The sequence below is a fragment of the Nestor notabilis genome, unplaced genomic scaffold (genome assembly GCF_000696875.1).
Source record: "Nestor notabilis isolate BGI_N333 unplaced genomic scaffold, ASM69687v1 scaffold27067, whole genome shotgun sequence".
In the NCBI taxonomy this organism is placed as follows: Eukaryota; Metazoa; Chordata; class Aves; order Psittaciformes; family Psittacidae; genus Nestor; species Nestor notabilis.
Genome location: NW_009938219.1, coordinates 29,801 through 55,557, shown reverse-complemented (window position 1 = coordinate 55,557; position 25,757 = coordinate 29,801). Strand labels below are relative to the sequence as shown.

Below are 25,757 nucleotides of genomic sequence, written 5' to 3'. Positions count from 1 at the left end.
GCAAATGCCTTCAGTTGTTGCTGCATCACTCCTTGTAGTGCCCCTGGCACTATACGTGGCCCGTCCCACGGATATGGAAAGTAATGGGCAGAGGGGAGGTGTTTCACATATGCTGAGCTGGAGGAGAGGTGCTTTTCAATTCTCCCCTGGGAATTTTTTGGAAGTACTCATATAGTTGCTCACATGTGTCTCTGGTTTATTCAGGAGTGGCTGTGAACCTGCTTCAGAGCACTTCAGTCCAGCCGATGTGGAGGTGAATGTGGCTGGGAGACACTTTCTGGGCAATGGTGCAAACAGTGGCATTGGTAAAGCCGCTGGCAGAGACAGCAAGGAGAGGTGAGCCAGGCTGTAATGAGGAGCCTGAGGGGCTGTAATGGAGACGACGGAAGGAAACATGTTAGGCCTTCCAGTGAAAACACAAAGACACAGCTCCCTGGGGTGAGGGGTTGGGTGTGTTGTTTTACAGGCCCATTAGCATGGGTTAGAGGTTTAAGCATGAGCAATGTTGTGAAAACTGGAATAATGAAACCAAATTAGTGGAGAGGATCTGCGGTGTTTCTCAAGTGCATGTTTACTGAAACTGTCTGTGTTATAGTGGCATCTGAGGATGTTGGTGATGGATCAAGGTCCATTTAGGTCTGATCCAGTACAAGGAGCAGCTTGGATGAATTTTGAAGAACTTACAAATGTACCCTATGATGAAAGAAAACACTTGGCTGTGCTAAGATGAGATGGGAGAGTATAAAAGAAGCAACATAGTTGTGCTTGATCTTAAAGATGATAACCTGCAGTTTGTGCCCTTTAACTGGTTACATGCAACCATTTTTTCTGTTGCTCACTGTAACCAAGGAGATAGTATGAACTGGAACTAGCTACTGTTGAAGGATAAAACCAATCCCTTTCAGAGTTGACAAAATAATTCCTGTTGTGGAAGAGTGGTAGGAGTTTTGGCTTGTAGAATAAAAGGGAGGAGCCTGTGGCTTTTTGCTCTCTTTGCTCAGGTTTTGTAAGTATTATGAAGGAAAGTGGTGACTCAGTTAAATTAAACTAATTCAAAATTATTAGCATCGAAGAGCCTTTGGGTTGAAGATCCCCATCAGTGCCAGGATGTGATTGATTTTCAGGTTCCCATTACTGCTATTATGTGTAATAGCCTTATGTAAGTATTGCTTTGTCTGGTGACTGTTTTGCTCACAAATGGATGTGCCTGCCAGGTTTTGCAAGCTGTCAGGCTGCCTGGATCTGCATAGGATTTGGTCACCATGTCTGGTATCAGGAGCCCTAAGAACATTGTTGGGCACAGATTGCTTGTTTGATTCCTTTTGTGGGTGTTGCTGTACATATGAAGTTAAAATGACTTAACAGTGTGTTCCTGATCCTATCCTTGAACATGTTGCTCTGAAACTCAGCATCAGTTGTTGGGTCTCTGGCTTTTACTTGAATCTCTTCAAGTACACCATGACAGGAAAAAAAGGAATTTTGATTCAGCAAAACAATGACCAAGCTATGCTGGCTTTACCTTCAACCACTTCATGTCTTTGTGAGTAATGACAGTTTGATGACAATTTTTTTAGTTCAGCTTTTCTCTGAATTGGTGTCGCAGGGTATTGCAGATTTGGGCTTTCTTCTATGTCTTGTGAACTGCACTTTCAGTTTGATGCAGTCTTCTCCCAACCACTCTGACAATTCCCATGTGTTGTTTAAATTCAAATAATTTCAATCTTTACCATGGAAAATGTATTTAAATCTGTTTCCTAGCCTGTAGGTCACACCAAAACTGTCTTCTTAACAGCAAGAAAAAAGTTCATACTCAAAGCTCTTAAAACCCACCTCTTCTTGTAGAATGTTTTCTGCTGTAGACTCTAAGAATGTTTCTGATCATCTTGAAGGCCAGATTCCATGTATTTAATTTGTACCTGCATGCGTAACTTGTGCTGTGCCCTGTTATCTGGGGGGTGTTTCTTAAACACCTGTAAATACACAACCTTAACTGCTATAAGATTTATAGTTAAAGCCCACCTTTGCAGTGAAGCTTGCAGTCACTGTGAAAACAGCCAAAGAAGTAAGCATTGGACACTGCACCTTCTGGTTGCTTGCCTTTTCTCTCACTCATGAAATCTGTTCTCCCTGCGATAAAGACTGTCTTTCATTCTGATCTGTATATATTCAGTGCCTGTCTGTGCATGGTCCCTTGCACGTATGGTCTATGTGTAACACAAACACTGGTTAGGGTTATCTGTATGGTTATCCCAGATTTGGGGGTTTCCCACTGCTGCCTGCAGTTGTGCACTTGGTAAACCAGTCGACTGTGGCAGCGCAGTGCGGTGGAGAACTGGAGAATTTCAGAAAAACCTTGAGGTTCATTGCTTGTACCAGCTGCAAGCCAGTTGTGGTGGTTTAACCATGGCCAGGTGCTCACCAAAGCCACTCTATTACTGCCCTCCTCAACTGGACAGAGGATTGGAAAATACAGTGGAAGGCTCATGGGCTGAAATAAGGACAAGGAGAGATCACTCAGCAATTACCATTATGAGCAAAACAGACTCGACATGAGGAAATTAGTTTAATTTATTACCAATCAAATCGGAGTAGGATAACGAGAAATAAACCCAAATCTTAAAAGTGCACGCACCGCCCCCTACTTCCCAGGCTTGACTCTACGTCTGAATTCTCTACCTCTTCCCCCAGCAGGGAGTGCTGCTTCATTATATGTTGTCTCTGCTGCTGCTTCTTCCTCACACTTTTCCCTTGCTCCATCGTGCGGTCCCTCCCACAAGAGACAGTCCTCCATGAACTTCTCCAGCATGAGTCCTTCCCGCAGGCTGCGGTTCTTCACAGGCTGCTCCAGTGTGGGCTCCTCTTTCCATGGGACCACAGGTCCTGCAAAGAAAAAAAAAAGAATTCCCCATCCCAAAATCAAAATGACATCATCATAACACTGGACAAAAGTGGACAATATGCACAGACAACCCACCTCTCACCCCTTCACCACAACTACAACAGAAATTCCTCATGATCATTCCACTCTCTGACATTGTTTAGTCTGTGTTTTGCCTGTTACTTCTCCCAAGTACTATCCATATCTGAAATTCCCCAAGCACCACATTGGGCACCAAAAACTTCTGTGGTGGGTTGACCTTAGCTGGACATCTGGTGCCCACCAAGCAGCTCTATCAGTCCCCTCCCCAGCATTACAAGGGGAGAGAAAATAAAAGCACAGCCCTGTGCTGTGCTCTATGGGGAGAATTAATTCCATCTCTGCAGAAAGCAGAAATCTTCCAGCTTTCTAACTACATTCACTCCTTGTGTCCTAAACCTTGCATTTGAGGTCTTTTGACAGACCCCATTGGTATTTTTGGCGTGTCTGCTCTGCCTGATGGTACAGCTGGGTCAGTGCCTTTTAGGGGGAATTTGTCCCTGAGAATGGTCCAAGGCTGCTGGAGCTGGGACTGCTATGGGTTGCTATGGCGCTAACCAGCTCCCTGCTTCCAGCTCATCAGCTGGAGTCATGGGAGCCCTGAGGAATCCACAGACCTGGGCTTCAGCGGCACTGGTGAAGAGCCACCGCTCAGCTCTTGGCAGCAGAGAAGCGGGACTGTTAGCAAAGCTCAGGAATGTTCTGCCTGCTGGGAAGCTCCCATGGTATTCCAGTGACTGTCTGACAGTATTGCCACTGCTACTAGCAGGCTACAGGCTTCCCACAGACTGGAGCTCAGTCACAAAAGGCTTTTTGTTTCATTTGATTTGTACCAAAACGTAACCCCGAACAAGAACTGCAATTTGCACATCGCTGCCTGGCCCTCCCTCCGTGCTGACGGGCACAGCCGGTAATGAACCATCAGCTGTGTTTCTGGTCGGGATCCACCAGGTGGCACGGTTCACCTGGGCTGCAGAAGTAAGGCGTGAGCTGAGGTCGTTAGAGGAGAAATAGTGACAGGAACGGGCAATCAGGTGAGTTGTTCGTCAGTCTGTTGTTCGCTCCTAGAAAGATTGTTAATATTAAACAACCTTGAGGTATTGAGGCCTTGAGGTATTCTGTTTCGTCATTCTGCTGTTGTACTTATAATGGTATTTTCATATGGACATGGAAATATCTAGTAGTTTATCATCCATATGGTTTGAAGAGATTTCACTACGTGATGCTTTCTGTCATTAATAACATCACCACCAGCATGCTGTTCTATTTAATCTTTGTTGTCGGTAGGTTCTGTGCTGTCTTACTATTCTACCTTCGTGGCTGAGGCTTTTAAAAGTTAATGCATTGCAACACTCTTGCAACAACATTTATGAATCTACAGCATTGAAGTGGAAAGTTTTATGTGTCTGAATAACATGTTCTCGATTTGCTAAGCTCAGCTGCTCTGTGAAGTCCTGTGTGTGGTCCTAGTTCCATGTCCCACATACTCTTCCATCTCATTTTCTTATACATCTCTCCCTTACCTCCTCCCTTCTGTTGGATATTTTTGCTTCCACGTGTATCACTGCACAGTATACCCCTGTAGCTGTCACTGCTGCTTTTGCTAATTGTTCAGGAGGGTGTGCTTATGGAGAAGTGCAGTCGTTGTCTTCCTATCTTGGTGTACTGGTTCTGGTAGGGACAGAATTAGTTTTCTTCATAGCAGTTCGTGTGGTGTTATGCTTTAGATTTGTGACCAAAGCAATGTTGACAACCCATGGTTTAGTTATTGTTGAACAGTGCTTGCACAGCATCAAGGCCTTTTCTGCTCCTCACCCTACCCCACCAGCAAGTGGATTAGGGGTAGACAAGAAGCTGGGAGGGGACATAGACAGGACAGATGACCCCAACTGACCAAAGGGATATCCCAGACCATATGATGTTGTGCTCAGCCATAGAAGCTGTGGAAAGAAGGAGAAAGCAGGGATAATCACAGTTATGGTGCTTAGCTTTCCAAATCACTGTTGCATATGATGCAGCCTTGCTTTCCTGGGGATTGCTGAACACCTGCCTGACAATGAAAATTAGTGAATGAATTCCTTATTTTGCTTTGTTTGCACACACACCTCTGCTTCACTTATTAAACTGGCTTTATCTCAACCCACAAGTTTTGTCTGTTTTACCCTTCTGATTCTCTCCCCCATCCCACTGGAAAGGGAATGAGTGAGTGGTTGTATGGGGCTTAACTGCCTACCAAGGTTAACCCACAGCACTTGAATGGAGAGCTGTCATCATGTTAAGTAGTGACTTGGCTCTTGAACACAGTGTTTTGATTCCAATAATAGTTTTTTAAGTGGATCAAAAATTCTGAAGACTTTTTATGGTTAGAGATACCATATTGACTAAATTTCTGCTCACTGGTTTCAGCTCCCTAGTGTGACACAACCAGCATTACACTTCAGTTCTTTAATGAAGGTGAATTAGATCAGTCCTTAAGTAGAAATAAATACTTTCCAGCTGTCTCTAACTATGTAATCCCATGGCTACAGTAAGACTGGTGATTATCTGTGTTATCTCTTTTTCTAACTGCAGTCAGACAGCCTGGGAAGAAGGGTGAGTCTGACCTCTGAAGGTTTCTTCGTGTTCTGTTTTCTGTCATTTGTTGGAACAAAACTTGAGGCCAATAATGTTCTTCCACTAAAAGCAGCACAATTACCACATTCCCACTTTTTGGTAGGCTGCAAACCTGTAGTTTCCCTAGTCATGAAAGAGTATGAGGGCACTGCGGTACTTGTTTGTCACCCTGTGGATAGGGCGCTTTTATAGGAAGCATTCAGTGAAGTGTTAGACAAGCTGTACAAGGAGTCCACCAGAACATCCTTCTTTGTAAGTGCTTATTCAGAAGCAATCCAGGCTGATAATAAAATGCTTTATCTGCAGCTTGACAAGCTGTATCCAGCCTTAACTTGCTCTTCCTGATCGTCTGAACAGAGATACTGTTGTAGTATGCACCAAAGATTTTCCATCTTCCACAGCAACAGGCTGTGGAGTTGGAACATGCTGGAATTTAGTGCTGTAATGGAGTTATTTGGCAGGCGCTATTAACTACAGAACTAACAGAGCTAACTATAAAGTTGTCCTAATATGTTAAAGTAGATCTAGTTGCAGAGATTAGGTCTCATTTTGAAAATGGCTTTGCTACCATCCAGGACTTTCATAGGGAACAGGCCTGTGTGTCCTTTTTCTGAACCAATGTGACAGTCTTAGGCAGATAAGTGTTAATTGGCATCATTTTCACTCTCTGAAATCACTTGTAATATTGAATATTTACCCAGAAAACTTCAGCTTTTCTGTACCAGTAGATAATGGTGGCGGCTTTAAAACTAGAAAGCTCTTGGAGTGTTACTGAATTAGGAACAGCAGAACAGCTTTTGGTCAGAAATGAACATTACAAGGAGAAAATTCTGGCCTAACTTAAAATAAGGAGCTGAAATCCAGTGGCTTGACAGAAAAAATCATGTGGTTTTTATCTTCAGGCAAGCAGTATTGTAGGCAGGGAATAATGCCTTACAATTTTCTCAGCTTCTTCTCTTACCTCATTTGCTTGTATAGTGAGTATTTAAAGAAGCAACTTGGAAAGAGAGGAGGCCATTTAATGATTATTTGTTGTTTTGCATGAGAACACATCCTCTGCATAATTATTTTAAAACTGCCTTTTCCTGGGATACGTCATTGGACTATCTGTGGAGAGTCTTTGAGACTAAGTGTTATCCAGGAGAAGAGTAGGAGTTGACATGCCTTTTGTATGCTGATAAATGCCACTGTGCTTGTACTGGGTAGAACACAAATCTGCAAAAAGCAAGAGAATTGCCTTAACAAACAGTAAAAGGTTTTTGATGTTTGGAGAGAGGAAATATTTCTGGCTTTAGTGGTTTAGAAAATTATAACTTTGCTCTGTGTCAAGCTTTTAAATTTCTTCTTTTTATTGTATTTCATCCACATTCCTGGCCATAGTAGTTAAAAGCATTACAAGGCTGTTGTGACATGGGGTGGCTAACAAGGACTTAGCAGTTAATGCAGCATGAAAGAGTGGGCAGAAGGCACCCAATACTCTGAGGCAGCTGGAGTGGGCACCTGAAAGGGTGCTCTCCTGCCCTGGTTGGAGTGGCTGCCCCTGGCATGTGGGAGCCTGACCTCCACAGAGCTCCAAAGGAATGATGTGGCAGATGTTGGGCATCAGGGAATGACTGGTGCTTTTTCCTGAGCCTGGGGCAGAGCATGATGGTGGCCTCATCTGCTGGGTTCTGCTGTCATCAAAGTGCTGGGCTGCCAGGTGAAGTGGCAGCAGGAGATGAGCCGGCTGCATCGCCATAGGGAACAGAAACAGGAGATTGACAGGATCTTTGCAGAGAGTAGAAGAGCAAAAACCCCACATTGCATGGAAGAAGGGACAGGTAGAAGCTACGCTTAAATAAGTGGTGGATAAAGACTCCCAAGATGAGGAGGAATGGAAGCTGGGGACTGGGGACTGCTGGCAACAGAAGGCACGCTCGTTCTCTGCCTGCAGATGTGCATTCATAAGGTAGGTATAGTGCCATGGTAACAGATGAGGAAGAACAAGTTCTGTCAGGGTAGGTGTTGGAGACAAATGAGACTGAACCAGTGGTTGTCAGCACTGGGAGGAAGTGGTGGGTGATTATGGCTGGAGGCTCCCTCCGCTGGGGGATGGAGGCATCCGTCTGCAGTCTTGGCTTGATGTCTTGGGCAGTTTGCCTCTTTATGAGAAGTCAGGTCTGGGGTATTGGGGAGAGTCTGCTGAGGCTTGTCTGGACCTGAGACTAGGACCATTTCTTGCCCAACCACATGGGAACCCATGGTATTGTGAGTGGTGACCTTAAGCTCATGAAGAGCACTTAGAGAGAGTGAAGGGCATAAGAGTCCTAATAGTGCTCTCCAGAGGGCTTTGGTAGGAGCAGGTTAACACCTGAATGTGCCACTGGTGTCTCTTTGGCCTTTGTCATTTTGCCTTTGTCCTTTATGACCTTTTTGACCTTCTCTGAAAAACAAGCCTTGCTGAGCAGTAGTGGCAAAGTGGAGCAAAAGTATCTTTGCCAAATAGCTTAGGTTTGCTAAGGTAGTGAGAAGGGCTTTAAACTGGTTTCCAGTTTAAAGGATGGTGACCAAACCCAGAACAATAGTGGGGTCATGGGGAAAGTGAGTACATTTCTAGCATGTGACAGCAAAACGTAGGAGGCTATCAATTTTCATGTGAAAGTAACATAACTGGAAGCCCATCTCAGATGCCTGTACATGAATACACATAGCATAGGAAACACAGGAATCCATGTGTATTTGCAGAGCTGTGATCTCACTGCAATTAGAGAGATATGGTTGTCATGACTAGAGCACTGGCATGGTTGTATACAGACCCTTTTAGAAAGGCAAGGGGAGACAAGGAGGAGGAGTTGTGCTCAACACAAAGTAGTGACTTCAGTGCATGGAGCTTTGCTCTGAAATGGGTAATGAGCCAGTTGAGAGTTTATGGGTAAACTCTCAACTGAGAGTCACAGAGGTCAGATCAATATGGATGATGTCATGGTGGGTATCTACAAAGACTGCCTAGCGAAGTAGACGGAGCCTTTTTTAGAGGTCTAGGGAAGCCCCATCATTACAGGTCCTGGTACTCATGAAGCACTTGAACCATCCTGATACCTGTGGCAGAACAGCAGGGCATAAACAATCCAGGAGATCTCTGGAGAGCATTGAGGACAATGTTTGATATGAGTGTTGGACAAGCCGGCTAGGGGTCATCTCTGCAGGGCCTGCTATAAATAGCAGTTTTCAACAGCTGGTGGAAATGCCCATGAGACTGTGGAATTTAAGATCGAGGCAGGTGAGAAGGATAAGTAGTAATTTACAGTCTTTTGGTTTAGTAAAGCAGATTTTGGGAGACAGCCATGGAGAGCAAAAGGACTTGGGAAAGGTGATTATCCTCAAAGAAAACTTCCTCAAAGTGGGAGGTGCTTTCTGTTACCTGGAAAGAGGCAAACCACTCATCTTCAAAAAAGGCAAGCAGGATTTAGGGAGCTACAGGCTGGTCAGCCTCACCTTGATCTCCAGGAAAATTATCGAGCAAATCCCCATGGAACACAGGAAGGTGATTGAGAACAAAAGTGTGGATTTATCAAGGGCAAACCTGTCCTGACTGTGCTGGCTGCTGCCCCTTTGGTGAGATGACTCTGCCTATAGACCAGAGAGCAGCGCTCACCACTTTTCCTCCACTTTGCCAAGACTTTTACATGGTCTGCCGTAGTATCCTTGTAGTCAGTTTGGAGAGGTGTGATTTGAACTGTTGGATGACAAGCAGGGTGGAACACTATGTGGAACATATGGCTCAGAAAGTGGCAATTAACAGTACAGAGCTGATCTGTTAACAATTTTTTAGTGTCATCCCCGATGAGTCAATACAGGAGCAAAAGCTACTGAATGTCTCTTAACAACCTGGGTGATGGAGTGAAGTGCAGTCTTTGCCAGACTGCAGATGATCTCGGATCAGAGGGGAAGCTGGAGAGATGGGCTGCTACTCAGAGGGATTTGACAGGTGAGGAATTGGGCTGGCATGAACCTTGTGAAGTTCACCAGGAGCAGATGCACAGTCCTGCCCTGGGATGGAGTAACCCCCTGGAGCAGTACGGGCTGGGACTGGCTGGCTGGAGAGCAGCTTTGCAGAGAAGGACCTGGGGCTGACAAGCTGTCACTGTCTGCCCTGGGGTGAGGAAGGCCAGTCACACCTCAGGCTCTGTGAACATGACTCCATGGAGCATCTTGTCTCTATTAAGCCTTTGTGAGACCACAGCAGGAGTCCTGTGCCTAGTTTGGGGTTCCCCAGCATGAGGAAGTCATTGATGTCCTGGAGCAAGTCGAGCTGCCACGGTGACTAGGGATATGGACATGTGATGTGCAAGGAGAGGCTGAGAGGGCTGGTTTTGCTCAGTGTTAAGAGGAGAAGGTTGAGATGCGTCTTACTGTAGTGTACAGTTGTGAGATGGGACAGTGTAGAGAAGGCAGTATCATGCTTCCCTTGGAGGTCTGCAGTGGAAGGACAAGAGGCAGCAGACACATATTGCAACAGAGAAAAATTCTGACTAGATAGTAGTATTTATTTGTTTGGGTGTTGTACCATGAGGATGGTCAAACACTGGAGGAACATGACTGTGCATATTTTAAGGACTAGAATTAGAATTTCCAGTTGTCCATGTTAACCTAAGTGCTTTACTTTGTGTTCTGGAGATAATATTTTTTCATACTGCTTAAATTCCTTTTCACCTAGAGAGGTTTTAACAGTGAACAGGGGCTTTCACTGTTCCTGTTGCCTGTAACTTGTTTTTTTATTACTTTAGAATATGTTTTTGCATATTGTGGATATATCTAATCCCAAGGAAGTCTGGAAGTTTGCTGAAAAATTCAAAAATGAACATAAATGAAAGGTGTTCGTAAGTTTGCACACTTAAATCCTGAGTCTGTCTTTGGAGCGCACAGCCTATGAAGTTGTCCAACAGGTAGTTTGGATTTCACAATTTGGCCCACAATTCTCTGCTTAATTTGCTCTAAATGTGTTTGCAGTAGCCTCCATGTCTGTTTACTCTTGTCCAGTCTCAACTCACTTACAGAGAAATGCTACAAAAAAGAGAGAAAGGCAGTAATTCTTTAGCTGCATATTTTGAGGTTCTTAGTACACATTTTCTGTTCAACTCTCATTACCATTTTTAGGTTTTATACTCCACCTTTTTCCTGTATTGCTTCCTTAAGTCCTATTTACTTTGGAAACCAACATTTTAGATATGTTTTTTGCTTAGCTGATATGCTACATACAGCTTATTTTTTTCTGCAAGTCTGACTACATTAAAGTGACAATTAATTCAAGTGTAAAGGCACAGATTCATTTTCTTCTGCTGACTTTCTTCTGTTTCTCATTGTCAGAATTCAAAGCGAATTTTATTTTGCCATCAAATCTCCCCTGCCTGCAGAAGTACAAGAACTTCCACCTTGCAAAATGCATTCGCCTCAAATTAGTTTAACCCTCCTGTGGTCTCTCAGACAAAAATCCAGCAATGTGCAAAGGTGCAGTTCTTCCAGAAGCAGAGTGAAACAAATGCAACAGTCTGAATACAAAACTATGTTTTGGTTTAGTTTTAAGCACTGAGGAAATTAAATGTTGAGGAACTGTGCTAGTGCATCACTTGAATTAGATTTTATCACACAAGTAGAAACATCAAGTTCTTCTTTCCAGGCTGTAAATCAGCCCCACTAGAGAGATTTAGCTGCACAGAGGAAGCTGAATAATGATTACAGTGAACTAGGGGAGTTTCTGTATTACCTTTTATGAATGCTACATGTAGATCTCCTTTGTTCATTTGTATATCACTTGCTGCATTACTGTATAAGAAGGTCAAGGAGGTGACTGTACATTTGAGCAGATAAGGTAAAACAGGTAAATTAGCCTCTTGTCCAACTTCTGCAGAGTTAAGGCAGAGGCTGGGCTGTTTGCTCAAACTGGTTCTCTCTAAGCAACAACGAGGATTAATTTCTGAAGCTTTTAGGATCAAGTGAGACTTGGTTGAGCTGGAAGAGGCTGCCTGTGCAAGAGAAAGCTTCTGTGCGTGCAGGTCAGACACACGTGAAGGATCAATGCTGTCAGTGGTGCAGGGGTTTTCTCTTCAAAGTCAGAGATGGGGTAATAAACCATATTTGCTGGAGTCATAGTAGGAGAAAGTTGCGTGGAGAGATGGCTTTCAGAGTAGACGCTGCCTTAAATCATTTCCGTAAAAACTAGGTACTTTACTTTGGAGAAGTTATTTCTGTATAGGTAACTATCCATGGTTATAGGTTAGTTCTCTTTTTAGCCAGATAAAAACTTGGCTAAGTTAGATATGGCTGATATGTAGGTTGGCTGTAAACTAGGATGTGGGCTAAGACAACAAACTAAATTGCCCTTTCTGCCTCTTCCCCAGAAAACCTAAAGCCTGAAGGATGACATGGGTTCAAGATCCTTGTTTGAAAATCTGCAGTCGTCCCCCTCATCAGTGGCATGGAAACAGTAAGTCCTGACTGCTTGATTTCTGCAGAAATAAGATGGAATAATATGATTTTTTTCTTTTTTGCATCTTCACATGCAATGTATTCCTTCCATCTTTTGTTCACTGTTGTTTTTCTACCCTGGATCTTAGCTCTGGTCTAGTAAAGGAGCATGTAGATTATAATTATCTAAGAATATAGGACTCTGAACTGTAACATGCTTTAAATGCAGGGCATAGTCTTTGAATTCTGTGTCTGAGTAACATTCATATAAGCTGTAGAACTATACATCTGAAATGCTGAGGAGCTTTTAAACCAAGTCTATGAATATTTTCCTCTTGACTGACTTGTTAGTCTGTTTTCAAGCATAATGGATGTTAGAGTTCAGTTCTAATTGGTCATCTGACTTGCGAAACATACATTGTATCCTGATCTTTTCTTGGATGTATGTGAGGCAAAAATGAATGCACACATCCTCGGGTAGGTAGGATTAATATGTTCAAAAATAATACTGGTTAGATTAGAAAGTGAACTTCCCTTAATGTGGAACACCACTGACTGGCTAATTGAGGACAGCTCACTGAAAGAGGAGGGGCAGAGTCCTCTCTGGTGTTGTCAGAATATACAAGTGGGTGAAGGTCATGAAAATGCAAAGTGCATGTTGACAGTTCAGGCTCTGTATGGTTTGTCAAATATTCGAGTTCAAACTGCATTGAGCAGGCAGAGGCAGCCGTATCTGTACAGGTGCCTAACATCCTTAAAATGGGGCTCAGATACAAACACATGTGGCTTGTTGTGGTTCTGTTATTGCTCTCACATGAAATATCTTACCTTTTTTCCCTGCTAGGTCCCCAAGAATTGTTGCTCTGATTGCTGGAGCTCAGTGAGGGTGCAGAAAGCGCAATAGCTGTGGAGCACTTACTCTGTAATGTGGGAGCACTAGCCAGACGTGCTTCTGAAACAGCACATTGCTGGTTGAATCACACCATCAGTATGAAACCAAGTGACTGCTTTGGGGTAACGTGGGCACACTTCCTGGGGAGCTGCCAGTCCTGACGGGCAGGATTTATATGTGTATCCTTTAGTTAGTGTGTTGTTGCCCTTATGTTTCCTCCCATAGACTGGCCTTGTGCTCAGGGTTGTATCCAGGAGCTGGGCAGTGACAAACAGTCATTTCTTCTGATGAGACTTGCGGACTTCTGAGCCAACACTTCCTTTTTTTTAATTTAGTTTTATTTTCCTTGTCTTATTAAAACTCCCAACAAAGACTATTCAAACTGGCAGTATTCAGTCCTGTCAGCATTGGTAGGCAAGTGGATGTGACAGCAGCATGTTCTTATTGAAGCACTAGACATTTAACTGAAACAATCCTTGTTTTATACCCTGCCTCACTTTACTTTTACTCAACACATCTTATTGCCTGACATGGAAAAATGGCCTATATGTCATATTTTTATTGCTACTGACCAGCCAAGGGGATGCTAAAACACAGAGATCAATAAATAATGCTCCCAGTATGCATCTTTTCTTCAGTCTAATGTGCTCTCATGTTTTAATAATACAGCCATATACATTTACTGTCTGTGCAAGAAGGGGTAGGCCAGAGAAAATAAGATGCTTTTCTACAACAGTAGCAGTACAGCCCATGTATAGCAAATTGCCTAACCTGTATGGATATTGGTCAGTCTGTTCCCTACATGTAAACCATATCTAACTGGTGTTTCACAGAAGGCAGAGTGGCCTGGCAGACTCTGTTCTGAACCGCTTGGAAGCCAGGCAACTTGGATATCAGCCGTCAGTCTGCCACAAGGTCACTGCCTCATCTTTGGCACGACAACTTTACCTGTGAAAAGGAGACTGTGATACCATTTTTCTTTCTAAAGAGCTTTGAAACTTAGGGGTGAGAAGTGCTACATACAGGATAAGGTTGAATATAATTGCACATCCACTAGCTGTACTGAAGCCTAGGTTCCCAGGACACAGAGGAACCCTTATTGAGCTGAGCTTTGTAATTCAGGGGAAATGTAAACCTTTGTTTTGTCTTCATGTTCATTAGCTCTTCCTGTACACTGTTATTGCTAGTGTGGTAGAATTGGGTCTCGGAGACAGTACATTAAAATCTTCATTCCTGATCTTGTACTCAGCAAGCAGACTCAAGGATGTCTCTTACTTGGAACTGCATAAAATGAAGGCTTGACAAGATAACCAGGTCAAGGAAGACTCAGTGTGTTCTTTTTTAAAACCTTGAACATAAGAAAAACAAGCCAGTTTAACTGATTTTTACCAGATGAATGAGCCATTGAAATCTGTACAATAAAAAGTGAGGTTTTTTTGTTCCCACTTTTTTCGCAATTGAAATAACACTGTTCCTAATAATACTGTAAAACTCAGGCAGATGGGAAACTTCACTGAGTGTGGTGCTGGCTGCCTGCCCTTATCTGAATGTTAGCAGATTAAAAACCTCACCAACAATTTACCACTAAGTGCCAAATAGAACATCAAGCAAAAATTATTCTAGAATCCACCAAGGCACTTGGGTCTGCAATAATTGCATCATCAATTAATTTGATGTTATAAACAGGTAGTGGCTTTACAAAATTACTTCTGCTGAAATCGTAATTTTCTTTATAAATCAATTCTGAAGTACAGGTTTTAGGGTCACTTTAAATCTGTAAAACAGAGAGAGGTATGTATTAGTGTACTATTACTATACGTGCTATCCTGTTGACTTCCAAGTCTGAAATATGAATCCTCAGGAGTCTTCCAGGTTTTAGCAGGCTAAAGCTGATTTTCACCACCAGCATTTTGGAAATGTGCCTTTTCAGTGTTTGTTTATATTTTCTGTTAGGGCTATTCTATGTTTTGCTTAGTTTCATGTTCTAGTACAGAATGATTTGTAGCCCTCTGTGGGATAGACCAGTGTCTAATACACTGTGGACTTCTGTCCCTTGCATGGGGATAGCTTTCACTTTGATTGTACTGTGGTAGAGATGGTGAGACCCACAGAGAACTAACTGTTGCAGGAACATGCAGAGCTACCTTCCTGCAAAACCCAACTATAGTGTTTTCCACAGAGTCCCCTCAGCTTCTACTTGTGATGCGAAAGGAGCGTAATTTTATTTAGGAGTTTATGCAGCAGTTTATGTCAGCCTTTTGTGCTTTGTTTTAAACAACTTAGTGCACAAATTGAATGTTTATCTCCGTAACAGCTCCTCATTTTCTACTCTTGCATCATCAAAGTTTCACTCTGTGATTGTGAAGGCACTGAACTACTGCTCATACAGGGTGACAGAGGAGTTCACTGGATGGAGTTAAAACCAGGAGTGGTTAATTAGACCACAATATGACATTACTCAACTAAATTGGGAAGACCTTGGAGCAAGTGGAGCAATTACAAAACAGACCACAAGGGAATGTGTGCAATTCATTTTTTTTAGTAAGTAAACACGAAACTTAAATATTCATGTGATCAGCACTTGGGCCGGAGTATGTATGAACAAAGTGTGTTCTCATTAAGTGCCGTGCTCCTTGCTTTTACTGCAGACTGACAACCCACAGTGTCTAACCTGCTGTATGACAGAGCTGGTTGAATGGAGTTGCTGTACCCTTATAGGAAGGTTTTGATTACAGTGTATTTATTATACATGATTTCCTATTATGTGAGCTCAGCTTCAAGACATACACCTTGCAGGAATTTTTCCAAAGAAAAGCAAACGTTGAGTGGATGTTTATCTTCAAAAGAAATTGTGCATCAATCCCAGGAGCCTCTTTAACTGGAGAAAACATTGACAGCAAGTTCTGTGTCAAACCTCTTTATGTGGAACTGGGCTATAGCTTGTCCAGTAGGTTTTTCTAGTCAACTTCTCACCTAGCAGACTTCAGCAAGGGCAAGATGAACTCCTGTGCATAGGGATGATAGACTGGATGGTTACTCACCTGCTTCTGCCTTCCTGCTGGTTTTTGCTGTTTCTGAGCAAGCTCCCAAATTCTTCTTGGACTCCCAAATTCCTGGACTCCTTTGTGGAACAACAAATACTCCTTTTAAATGGGAGTGTTGTAAACCATTTCACTGCAAAATTATTTATTCCCCACCAGTACACCAGTGGGAGTCAAGCTTTCAGGCCGTGTAGACAATATACCTTCCAATGCCTGGAAAAAGTGATGTGTAAGAGTCTGGCCTCTGTCACACAGTCACAGATGCAGGTGGTATGTCCAGCACTGCTGTGTAGGTGTACTCATGGCTCCCTGCCTGCTGGGTCTGAAATGTGTGTCAGAGAGAGGCTGCTGGTCGAGTTCCCACCGTGTGTAATTCAAAGCAGCCTGCTCCTTCCTGTAGGCACTCAGACCTGTGCAAGAAATGGGACATAGTCCAGGAGAACTGTTCAGACAGAAACATCCTGCTCCCAGGTGCCACATGTCCTCTGTCATGGATAGAGCTGCGGGGAAACAGACACTGGGAAATGTGGTGGCCTCAAGGCTGAGCACCTTCATTCGCAGAGTATCTGCTTGAGACAAGAACACACTTTCCTCAGAAACCCCTGGGAGTAGTGGCAGTTCTTGTTTTCTGGGGAAAAAAAAGGTCTTTGTTTCTGACAGAATCCCTGAGCCCTCTCAGAGGAGGGGCAGGATCACCAAAATACCCCAATGCTTAATGCTTTTGGTGCAAGGCACATACATCACTGTTGATCATTGCCTTTCCCCTCCATGCGCCTTTGTGTTCTCTTTTGGTCTTTTTAAACAAAAAAACCAGCAAACCCAAACCAAACCTCTACAGTTTGAACACAGAGATAATGAAGCATTAATCACACTTGATATGCTTTACCATCTTTAATTAAGCTCTGCAGGAGGAGGTTTCTCCTTTGACAGACATAAATGATTTTTGCGTCAAGGAAATGTGCTAGAATGCTGAAGTGTTCATTTTGGAAAGGCAGATGTCCAGTGTGCTGATATTAATAATGAGTTATTAGCAAAAGGATATACAATTTCAAAGTTGCCTCAATCTCCTTAAGTGGGGGGAGAAGGGATTGGGTTTTCTTCTACCAAATTAGTCTTGGTTTTCCTTGCAGAATTGTTTTTTTACTAAAAACAAGGAATTTTTCCCTTTTCAGTTTTTATACCATTAATGCAATTTATGCTTTTATAAGCAGGACTGTGGCAGGCAACACATTCATCTGTGGCTTCCCCTTTCACTTAGAAATTCATTTCTGTATTACTGCCTGCTGCAGTACAGTTGTGCTTGGCAACACATATGCCATGAGACACATGGCAGTGCCAGGCCCCTGCACTGGCCGTACTTAGCATTCTTCCTATTGGTTTGAATGTAACTATCAAACTACTTGCCAGCTTTTATGTGAATAAAGATGTGGAGATTTCAATTGATGATGTATCCCAACTGACAATATATCTCTTATTAATACGGTACATCTACCCTACTAATATTGTACAACATTTCTGGTCCAAGCTGTTTTGCCTGACAAACCAGCCCATGCAAATAAGAACATATTTATATTAATCCAAGTATATTGGTTAAAGTACTAAGGAGTTTGTGTTCAGTCACTTAAAACCAGGACAATATTTGGTGAAATATTTTTGTACTGGGAGAAATTAAACACTTCAGTCTTAATGTCTGTCTAACGATGTGTTGCAACTGTGTGTTTTGAGATACTAGTGCTTACCATAGGAAGTTGAGATCAAAACTGGTCTTTTTGCCCTCTGTCTCAAAACAAATGAGCAAGTGGTTTTGTGGGGCAAAATGATGGCGTGGTCTGGCTCTGTGGGATTTATTGAGTTGTTAATAAACTCGGGGAAGAGAGGAGACGCTGGCTTTGCAGTTGTTTTGTGGTTTAAAATAAGCGCATAAACTTCTGACAAGCTGTAGTTGCTATAAGCAGGATTTTTGGCATTGAACATTTGTCTCATCCAGCTGGAAAACAAAACAAAACTCAGTTGTTAATGAGGAAATGTTAGTGCATTCATCTTTGCATCCCTTTAGAATTAACAAATCAACACAAAGCCCTTTAAAATTGTAGATTAATCTGTGGGACAGTAAAATCAAGCAGCATCATAGCTGGTGCATTGCACCTCTGCCTGTAGGAGATGCAGCTTATTTAACCAAGACATGGTGTTATTTGCTCTTGAAGAATCCACAGCAAACCAGAATTTAATCCATGCTCTCAGCTTGTACGGAAGGAATTGGTATATTTGGGGTTTTTCACATGGCGGCAGTCTCCCGTGACAGTCAGCAGTAGCTCTTGTCCTCATGGTGTCACCCTTCAGTCTCCCCACTGCTACCAGGGCAGACGTATGGGCTCTCATTATTCACCAGCAACTGCCTCTGCCCGCATTTTCTGCTGAAGACAGGCTGCATTCACTCATCTGCTGTGCATTCACTTTGTTTGGTTTGCCAGGGGTTTAAATATACTGTGTGCATATGGGTGTCCCTCTGATTACAGAGAGGAAACGAAGATCGCTGTGACTGACACGGGAACTGAACAGTTTGTGCACCAAGCATGTAACATGTTTGATTTTGTTAGCATATTTATAAACATGCTGTATTTTAACTGGGTGATCTCACCGCCTCTGTGGAAGAGAGGTTATAAAGACACATGTTGAAGTCTTCATGTCTGGTGGAAAACGTGGCCTTGGTAGCTCATGGAAAATAATATGTTTATCACTGATATGGAATTGTTGAACTGGAGCCATTTGTGAAGAGATGAGAGGGATTATTTTACTTGAGGCAGAAACAATAGACTAAATAGGGCTAGATTCATTTGGGATTAAACAGAGTTTTTAAAATACAGTTTAAAAGTGAAAAATGAACAATATCCCTAAAGAGAGAAAAGAAAAATCCCTGTGTTGCACTTGAGTGGGTGAAACATCACTAGGTGTGTCTGACTCAACTGCACTAGTGTTGAACAGTGTTTTGAATAACAAACTTTGCTGGTCATGGTAACAACTGTAATGGAATATATTTGTGTGGTATGTAGAAATCTAAGCTAAATGAACACTATTATAACGGGGACGGACACAGTTAAGTTTCCCTAAGTATCTTAGCTCGGCCTTGGGCACACAGCATTAATATTCCACCCTCCACCCCCCGCCAAGGACTCCTTATCTTCTCTAATAGTCATGCTGGGGATTTAAGAGGCGTTTTTTGTGTGCAGCACAAATCAAAAGTGTCAGCGTACTCCGAGTAATTTCACAGTGAGAAGGCAAAAATGGACAAGCCTTAAGTGCATATGCAAGGCCCTGAGAAACACAAGTGTGAAGCACAGTTTGCTTCTCTTGTTCATGACTTGGCATAGATATATATATGCATGTCACACAGGGAGGAGAAACACATTCCCTGTTTTCTTCACTGGCACCACCTCCACTCAAGGAAATCCGTACCTGAGGCATTTTGCCATCAGTCATGGCTGAATGTAGTGAGCAGTTTGCTCTATAAGTACAATAAACATAAAAGTCTATAAAATAACTCATGTGCCTTTTGGTAAGCAGCAACGTGGACCACTACAAGCTGAGTTGGCGTATTGCAAATAGAGCAGCAACAAAAATCATCATTAAATTCAGATCAAGTGTCAGAAATAAAGAGGAGTTTGGGTCGTTACAGAGGGTGGGGAGGGAAGAAAGATTTTCTGAAAACAAAAGTCAGCGTTGGTGCCTGTCTGTCTTTTAGGTACTTTCATTCTGACAACTGCTCTGCTGCCCCTCCTGGAAAAAGCAGCTGGTGCCAGAGCAGTGGGTCTGTGATGCTGTTGAGAAGCGGTGGTTTACTATTCTTACCTTCTGGGTTGTGACGGCGTGTCTTTGGCTGTGCTACCAATGCAGGACTAGTTATATTCTAGTAAACACCTCTAGAATCTTCTTGCATTTTGCTCACACCCACCTCCTTCTCCAAGCAAAAGCTCATGTCTGCTGCTCTCAGCCCTTCACTGGAAATCAAAGTAAACACTTCCTTTGGAATCTTTCCCTTTTACTTTCCCTGGGGCAAGTTATCTGTTGCAGTGTAGTGCAAAATAGCTATAACAGGAGTACAGAACCTCAGAGATCTTGGTGTAAAATAGATCTTGCTGTAAAATAAACAGCAGGTATATTTTTTAGATTAAATTTCTCAGGTTTTAAAAAGTCTCCTGCTTTTTAATTACCTTTTATAAATGCTAAACTTATAAACTACAAATAGTTTAATTCTGCTATTTTCTTTCTCTCAATTACTTTCCAAAAGGCAGAAGCATGAAGTTCCCTGAAGGAGTCAACACCACTTTGAATGAAAATCTATTCCTAAAAAACATTCTATTTTTTCCACCTCATCTCCATGTATGCTCCACACATGAGCACAAGCAGAATGCAAAGAGTATGCTGAGGAATCCTGCTCCCTAGGGGCTTCCAAATACGGCCTGAAGACCACATTACATGCATGAGTGCACTTGTGGGGAGTTCCTGGTTCTGTTTTTCACTCACTTGCTTTGCATTCATTTGATAACTGCCTCTTCTGGGGCCATGCTAGTTCAAAACCTAAAACAAATCTGACTTGCAGCTGGGAAATGGGACATTTGATGGAACTATGGTGTATGCACAAAAGAAGGTACATTTCATGTTTTGAAAACAAAGCCCAGCACGTGTTTGCTAGATGGCTTATACCACCTGCTTGGCAACAAACCTGTTGTTCACTGTTGCATGCCCATTGCATCCAACCTATACAAAGACACACAAGCAATATTTTTCAGGAGTATGATGGCATGGGCTTATGAGCACATACAATCTTGCCTAGAGAGCATGGCTAGACTTTCATTTGATGTAAAATAAGTCTCAAGGGGGAAAACTGTCTCTTGCTGACAAACCCTTTCTGCCTGCTTAGTTCTTCCCTACAGTCTGCAGCAGCAGATGTGGTCAGTAAAAGCAGTATAACCACTTTAAAAGTAAGCTTGTGGTCAGGATATGGGTTGCAATGACCATGGTGGTCTCTGACAAAATTATCCCATAGATCCAGTCAGGATGAACAAGGGTGTATTCCTGCCATGCAGAAATGACCTGGTATTTACAGCACATTTGATGTAGTTTATCTCCCTGGGAGCTAACTTAGCGGACAGGCTGCTGAACTTGATGCTAGTCTGGCTATTTTTGCTGTGTCCTGACAGAACAATGGGCAAAAGCTCATGGGAACATCCATTTCTCTGTTATGCACCCCAGCTGCGCAGACACTCCAGGTAACATCTGCTTGACACTCTGACTGTAATTCTTTCTTTTCAGGATTAGTCTCAAAGCAAAGAGAAATAAAACTTTCTAAGTGGATTTCTGCAACAGGTGCAGTGATTTCTTGGCTCCAAATTGGTGCTTAAAGTAGTTTTGTACCCCCTTGATAGCTCTGTTCTGCACAGTGTCTGCTATCTGTGTATATCCAGAGAATAATAATGGGCAATGAATGGTTCCAGCCCTGCGCAAACGCACAGCAGAGCCACAATGCTTTAAGCTAACCTTTAAATTACATTTGTAGAAGGACTGTCAAACACAGATAGAGCTTCTGCCTCTGTAAGCACCAGCCTGCAGACACTGGGAATTTGCAAGGGCATGTAGGAAAATGGAGCATGCACCGTTGTGCAAGCTCTGTTCCTCTCCTCTTCCTCTAAACATTTATTGCCATTGAGAAGCAGTGAGTTTGTCCAGACAGCCCTTTGAGCTGCAGCTGTTCCTCAGTGACTATGGCTTGGCAGGCAGGCAGGCATCGGTTATCCAGTACGCATGTTGCATTCCTCAATACCTTACCAGCCTCTAACACCCAAGCTTGGGATGCAGACTACAATCCAATCTCTAGGTCTTTTCTAGGGACACGGTTTCCCAGATTTGCTTCTGATGACAGAAGCATTTACCCCATCTACTTTACACTTGAAAGTTGCCCTTTCCTACTAAAAGTATTTGTCTTTAAAATACATTTACTGTTGCATTGACTTTATGGATTTCAAGCCTAACGAACCATAAAGTTTCCCCACCTTAAAGTTCAAGGACTCTGCAACCCCCAAAAATAAACAGCTGCGAGGGATGGGCCTTCAGTCATCATCTGTTTGATGAAATAAAAAGTTTAAACGTGAATTATGTAATTGGTTTAGGTACTGATGACCCCACGGTTTTAAAATACAGTGCTGCAACTGGTTTCCTAAAAACGGTGAGAAAGTAAGAGCTAAAGATCCTGTTAGAATACCTGCATCTGGCTATTCTGTTTCCCCCACAGCTGACGTCTTTGCGCAGTCCAACCATTTCTATTAGAATATGAAGAATAACCTGTGCACAGAGGCCCACAGAGCTGATACTGTTGTGTGGTTGGCAGTGTCGCCAGAAGCAATGAATTTATTGAGCGATGTATTCTTCTCAGGTAAGGCAGCAGTCTTACTTTGCATAGCAGTGGAGATCCCTAAATTGCCTGAACTGTAGGATCCCCATCTGGCTTGGCAGGGAACGAAGGCCAGACCAGGCAACCATTGTTCAAAGGACGAAGTATTTCTCAAAATCATTCCAAGACTAAAGGTTCAAGTGAGCATTGTGTAACCAGAGAACAAATGTGTTAAGTTGTTATGATGTCCCTGTTTTTTTCCTCTAAAGTAGCTGATAAAGACTTCAAAGCTTTCTTTAGGGAGAGTTGGGCATTTTTTAACGAAAATGGCTGTAAGCAGGGCTGTGCCAAGGGAAGGTGAATCACAGCTGTCAAACACCATCTTTTACAATGCAGGGGAACTAACATCCTTCTCACAGAGCACTGGGGGTTGGCTTTGCTTTGATAGGCTTTTCTTGCCATTCCATGATAGTTAAAACTGCCAATTCCCCTTTCTCTAATACTGGGAGACTTGAGCACAGTGGCATTTTTGGCACTATAAGCATAGGGAATGGAAAAATAGGGCAGAGCCTTTCTTTTCTCCCAGACAAATGTCAGGCATCTTAGTAGTAGCAGCTAGAAGCATAGATGTCTTAATGGTGATGCAGGTCAGTGCAGAAGGAGAAGGGTGAAGCTCAGGGTAATTGCTTACAGAAGCCCAGTACTTTTGTTGGATGTGGCCTCCAAATCCTGATTCACTGAATTTCTAGGTAGAAAATGCAGGAAATTCAGACTTTTCTGGATTTGGGTTGACTTTGTCCCTTCTGTTGCCTCCCAGACACTCAAACAGGGTTGGTTGACAGGTATTTAACCAGACCTCTTTTGTGTCATCATGTGGTGCATGCAGAAACTCCACATCCGAGCTGGTCAGTCTTCTTTGTAGAACCAGACTTTGCCTTTTTTGTACTCCTGTCACCTTCTGGTCCTAATGCTTCTGTTCAGTTGTTCTTTCTCCAAGACCATAATTCCACCAGGCTCTTGCCTTTAGCCTTTATCTACCCCCAGCTTTAGTAAACAGTCTTAGCTATAGCTAGGACTTTTGAGAGCTTTGGTCTCGGCATGACTGCTCTTAAGACTGCAAGAGAAGCCCTGTGTCTGTGTCCTGTGCTTGTCAAATAGTGATGAAGTCAGTTATTTCTCTCTCTCCTACTTCCCTTGGAAACCACAGCTTAGTAGGGACCCTCTTCAGCCTCTTTCAGTAAAGGGCTTTGTGCAGGAGCACTTTACACAGACCCTCATCTGGTCCCTTTGTTCATCTGGCCCTAGACAGTCTTTTCCTGAACCAGTCACACCTTCGCTCCATTTCCCCTGTTCTCTTTTATTCTGTTCCCTTTGAGTGCAAAACAAAGCCAATATTTCTTTTGTTTTCCCTGAGGAAAAAAAAAGGGAAGTGAGACTTGTACAACCAAGATTCACTGCATCTGCCAACATAAATAAAGTGTTTGACACAATCCAGCTTTCCAAGGACTAGAAGCATCTTCTCCATGATGCTGAACTTGACTTTCACACATAGTTCCCAAACCTTAGCACAGGTTACTGGAAGCACTACGGTTAGGTAGCAAGCAGTTCATGTTCAGTGATGGGGAAGAGAACGTTCCTTTGCATATTTCTCTCTCTCCTCAGTTTTCCATGAGCAGAGGTTATGTGGTGCGTGCAGCCAGTTACAACATTTGCTCTTAAGAGAGCAAACATCTCTGCTCCTCTGGGAAGCCTGATAGGTTTTCAGAGAAATCTGCTGCCCAGTGTTGCAACAGCTTGTTCTTTTGGTCTCAGCTGGCTACTACAGAAGTTGGACTTATTAAATAGACTAACAGTGCTGCACCAGTGCTCTGACTGTTGTTGCACAGACATCTGAGAGCATCGTCATAAGGTTTCCAGGCTTTAGATACCATGTTCTTGGAAAGAAAAATCCCTTAGAATGGATGGTGATATAGCTGTATTTCCAGAGTGAGTGAAGAGTGTGAGATTTGGAAAACTAAGCAAAGCATCAAGTTGGGAAATTATGATCAGACATCTTTATGCTGAATACATGTTACTTCTGGTGATTATGCAATTAGCTCAAGTTCTTTAGCATTTAGAATTTAACCATTATTTTCAAGGATGAAAATAAGCATTTTAAAACTGAAAATAATCCAAACTACAAGGTCCCAGTTGGGGAATCTGTGTAGCACTAGAAACATTATCCGGGAGGCAAGGAAAAACCCTGTCTCATGCTGCAAAAGCAACCTCTGCCTGCAGCAATAATTTCAAGTTATTGGTCTGCAGGAGTTGCACTAGTGACAGGGAGCAGGAGGCATAATCCCACAGTAAGGCCTTCCTTTATCTGTACTGCCTCGAGCTACAGCTGAGCTCTTGCTCCCCAGTCTAAGCCATATCGTGCTAAAGAACAAGTACTCTAGTCCCAGAATACAAATGAAATTAATTTGATTTTTGTTTTGGAAGATATGTTTAACTAACGGTGTTTACAGATCCCTAGAGGGTAAGTTTCCTGCCTTTAACACCATGAGGTATATTTGGGCTGTATAGAGCCTTGAGGAAAAATATCTCTGTGCCAGAAGAAGTAGTTAAATGTATCCATAAGGACTCTTGCATTTCACCTTCCAGACAGGCAACCAGCCTCTACACACTTACCCCTGGCAAGCACTCACAGTCCACTGGAAGATGAGGAGAAGCTAATGGAGGTGCTGGAACAGTTCTCCCAGAAGTTTAAATCCACTCCTGCAGGAACTTAGTGTCATTGGCAACACAGTGCAACTGCAAAGCTGCTAATTGCACAGTAGCAGTACTGCAGTGTGCTTGCTGCTGAGGGGAAGAAGGATGCCATCAGCCTGTTACAAAAAAATTGGGTTCAGGTGTTCTCGTCATGGGGGAGAGTGGTGCAGAGTCTCTCCCACTGTGAATATGAACCTGCTGTCTTGAGACACAGTATACTTGTGTTCTTTGAGTTAGAAGAAAAATGGGGAGGCATTAAAGTAAAACCAAGGCTTGGTGAAGTCACCCACAACCATTTAAAACACTCAACTTAGAGAAATAGAGAGGAGCATTCCCTCAGTAGCCCTTGTGAAGGACATCAGGGAAGAAGTAGTAAATGTTTTAAGCTGTGTTTGACTACTGTATTTGACAGGCTGCTGGCTTCCTTCACTGTGTGAGAGCGACTGAGCTCAAACCTACAACTGGGAATGCAGAAACTCACCCTTGCATCACCTGCTTAGTTTAAACGGAGGGATTCCTCACGGCACTCAGTTTCTATAAATCAATGCTGGTATGCAGAAGTGGCCTGCTTCCTCATGTTTAAACAGCAAGAATTTAGGAACGCTGCCAAATGCCTTCCACATTACTTTATGGGGCCAGGGCTGAATATTATCCTGTTTATGTCAAGACACCATGAAGTAGGAGGTTTCAACATATACCAAAACCAGACATGTC

General features: G+C 42.9%; 1 protein-coding gene across 1 annotated transcript; it reads left to right on the top strand.

Annotated features, from left to right (window-relative positions):
* Positions 1-204: 204 nt before the first annotated feature.
* Positions 205-25,063, top strand: DHRS12 (dehydrogenase/reductase (SDR family) member 12; the record flags this gene model as incomplete). The annotated part of the gene is given in 10 exon segments (XM_010019218.1): positions 205-336; positions 444-445; positions 3,869-3,951; positions 10,297-10,375; positions 19,647-19,706; positions 20,445-20,485; positions 20,487-20,552; positions 21,078-21,174; positions 22,194-22,334; positions 24,936-25,063. Coding segments are annotated over 10 exon segments (829 nt in total), but the record flags the coding sequence as incomplete, so codon positions are not given.
* Positions 25,064-25,757: the final 694 nt, after the last annotated feature.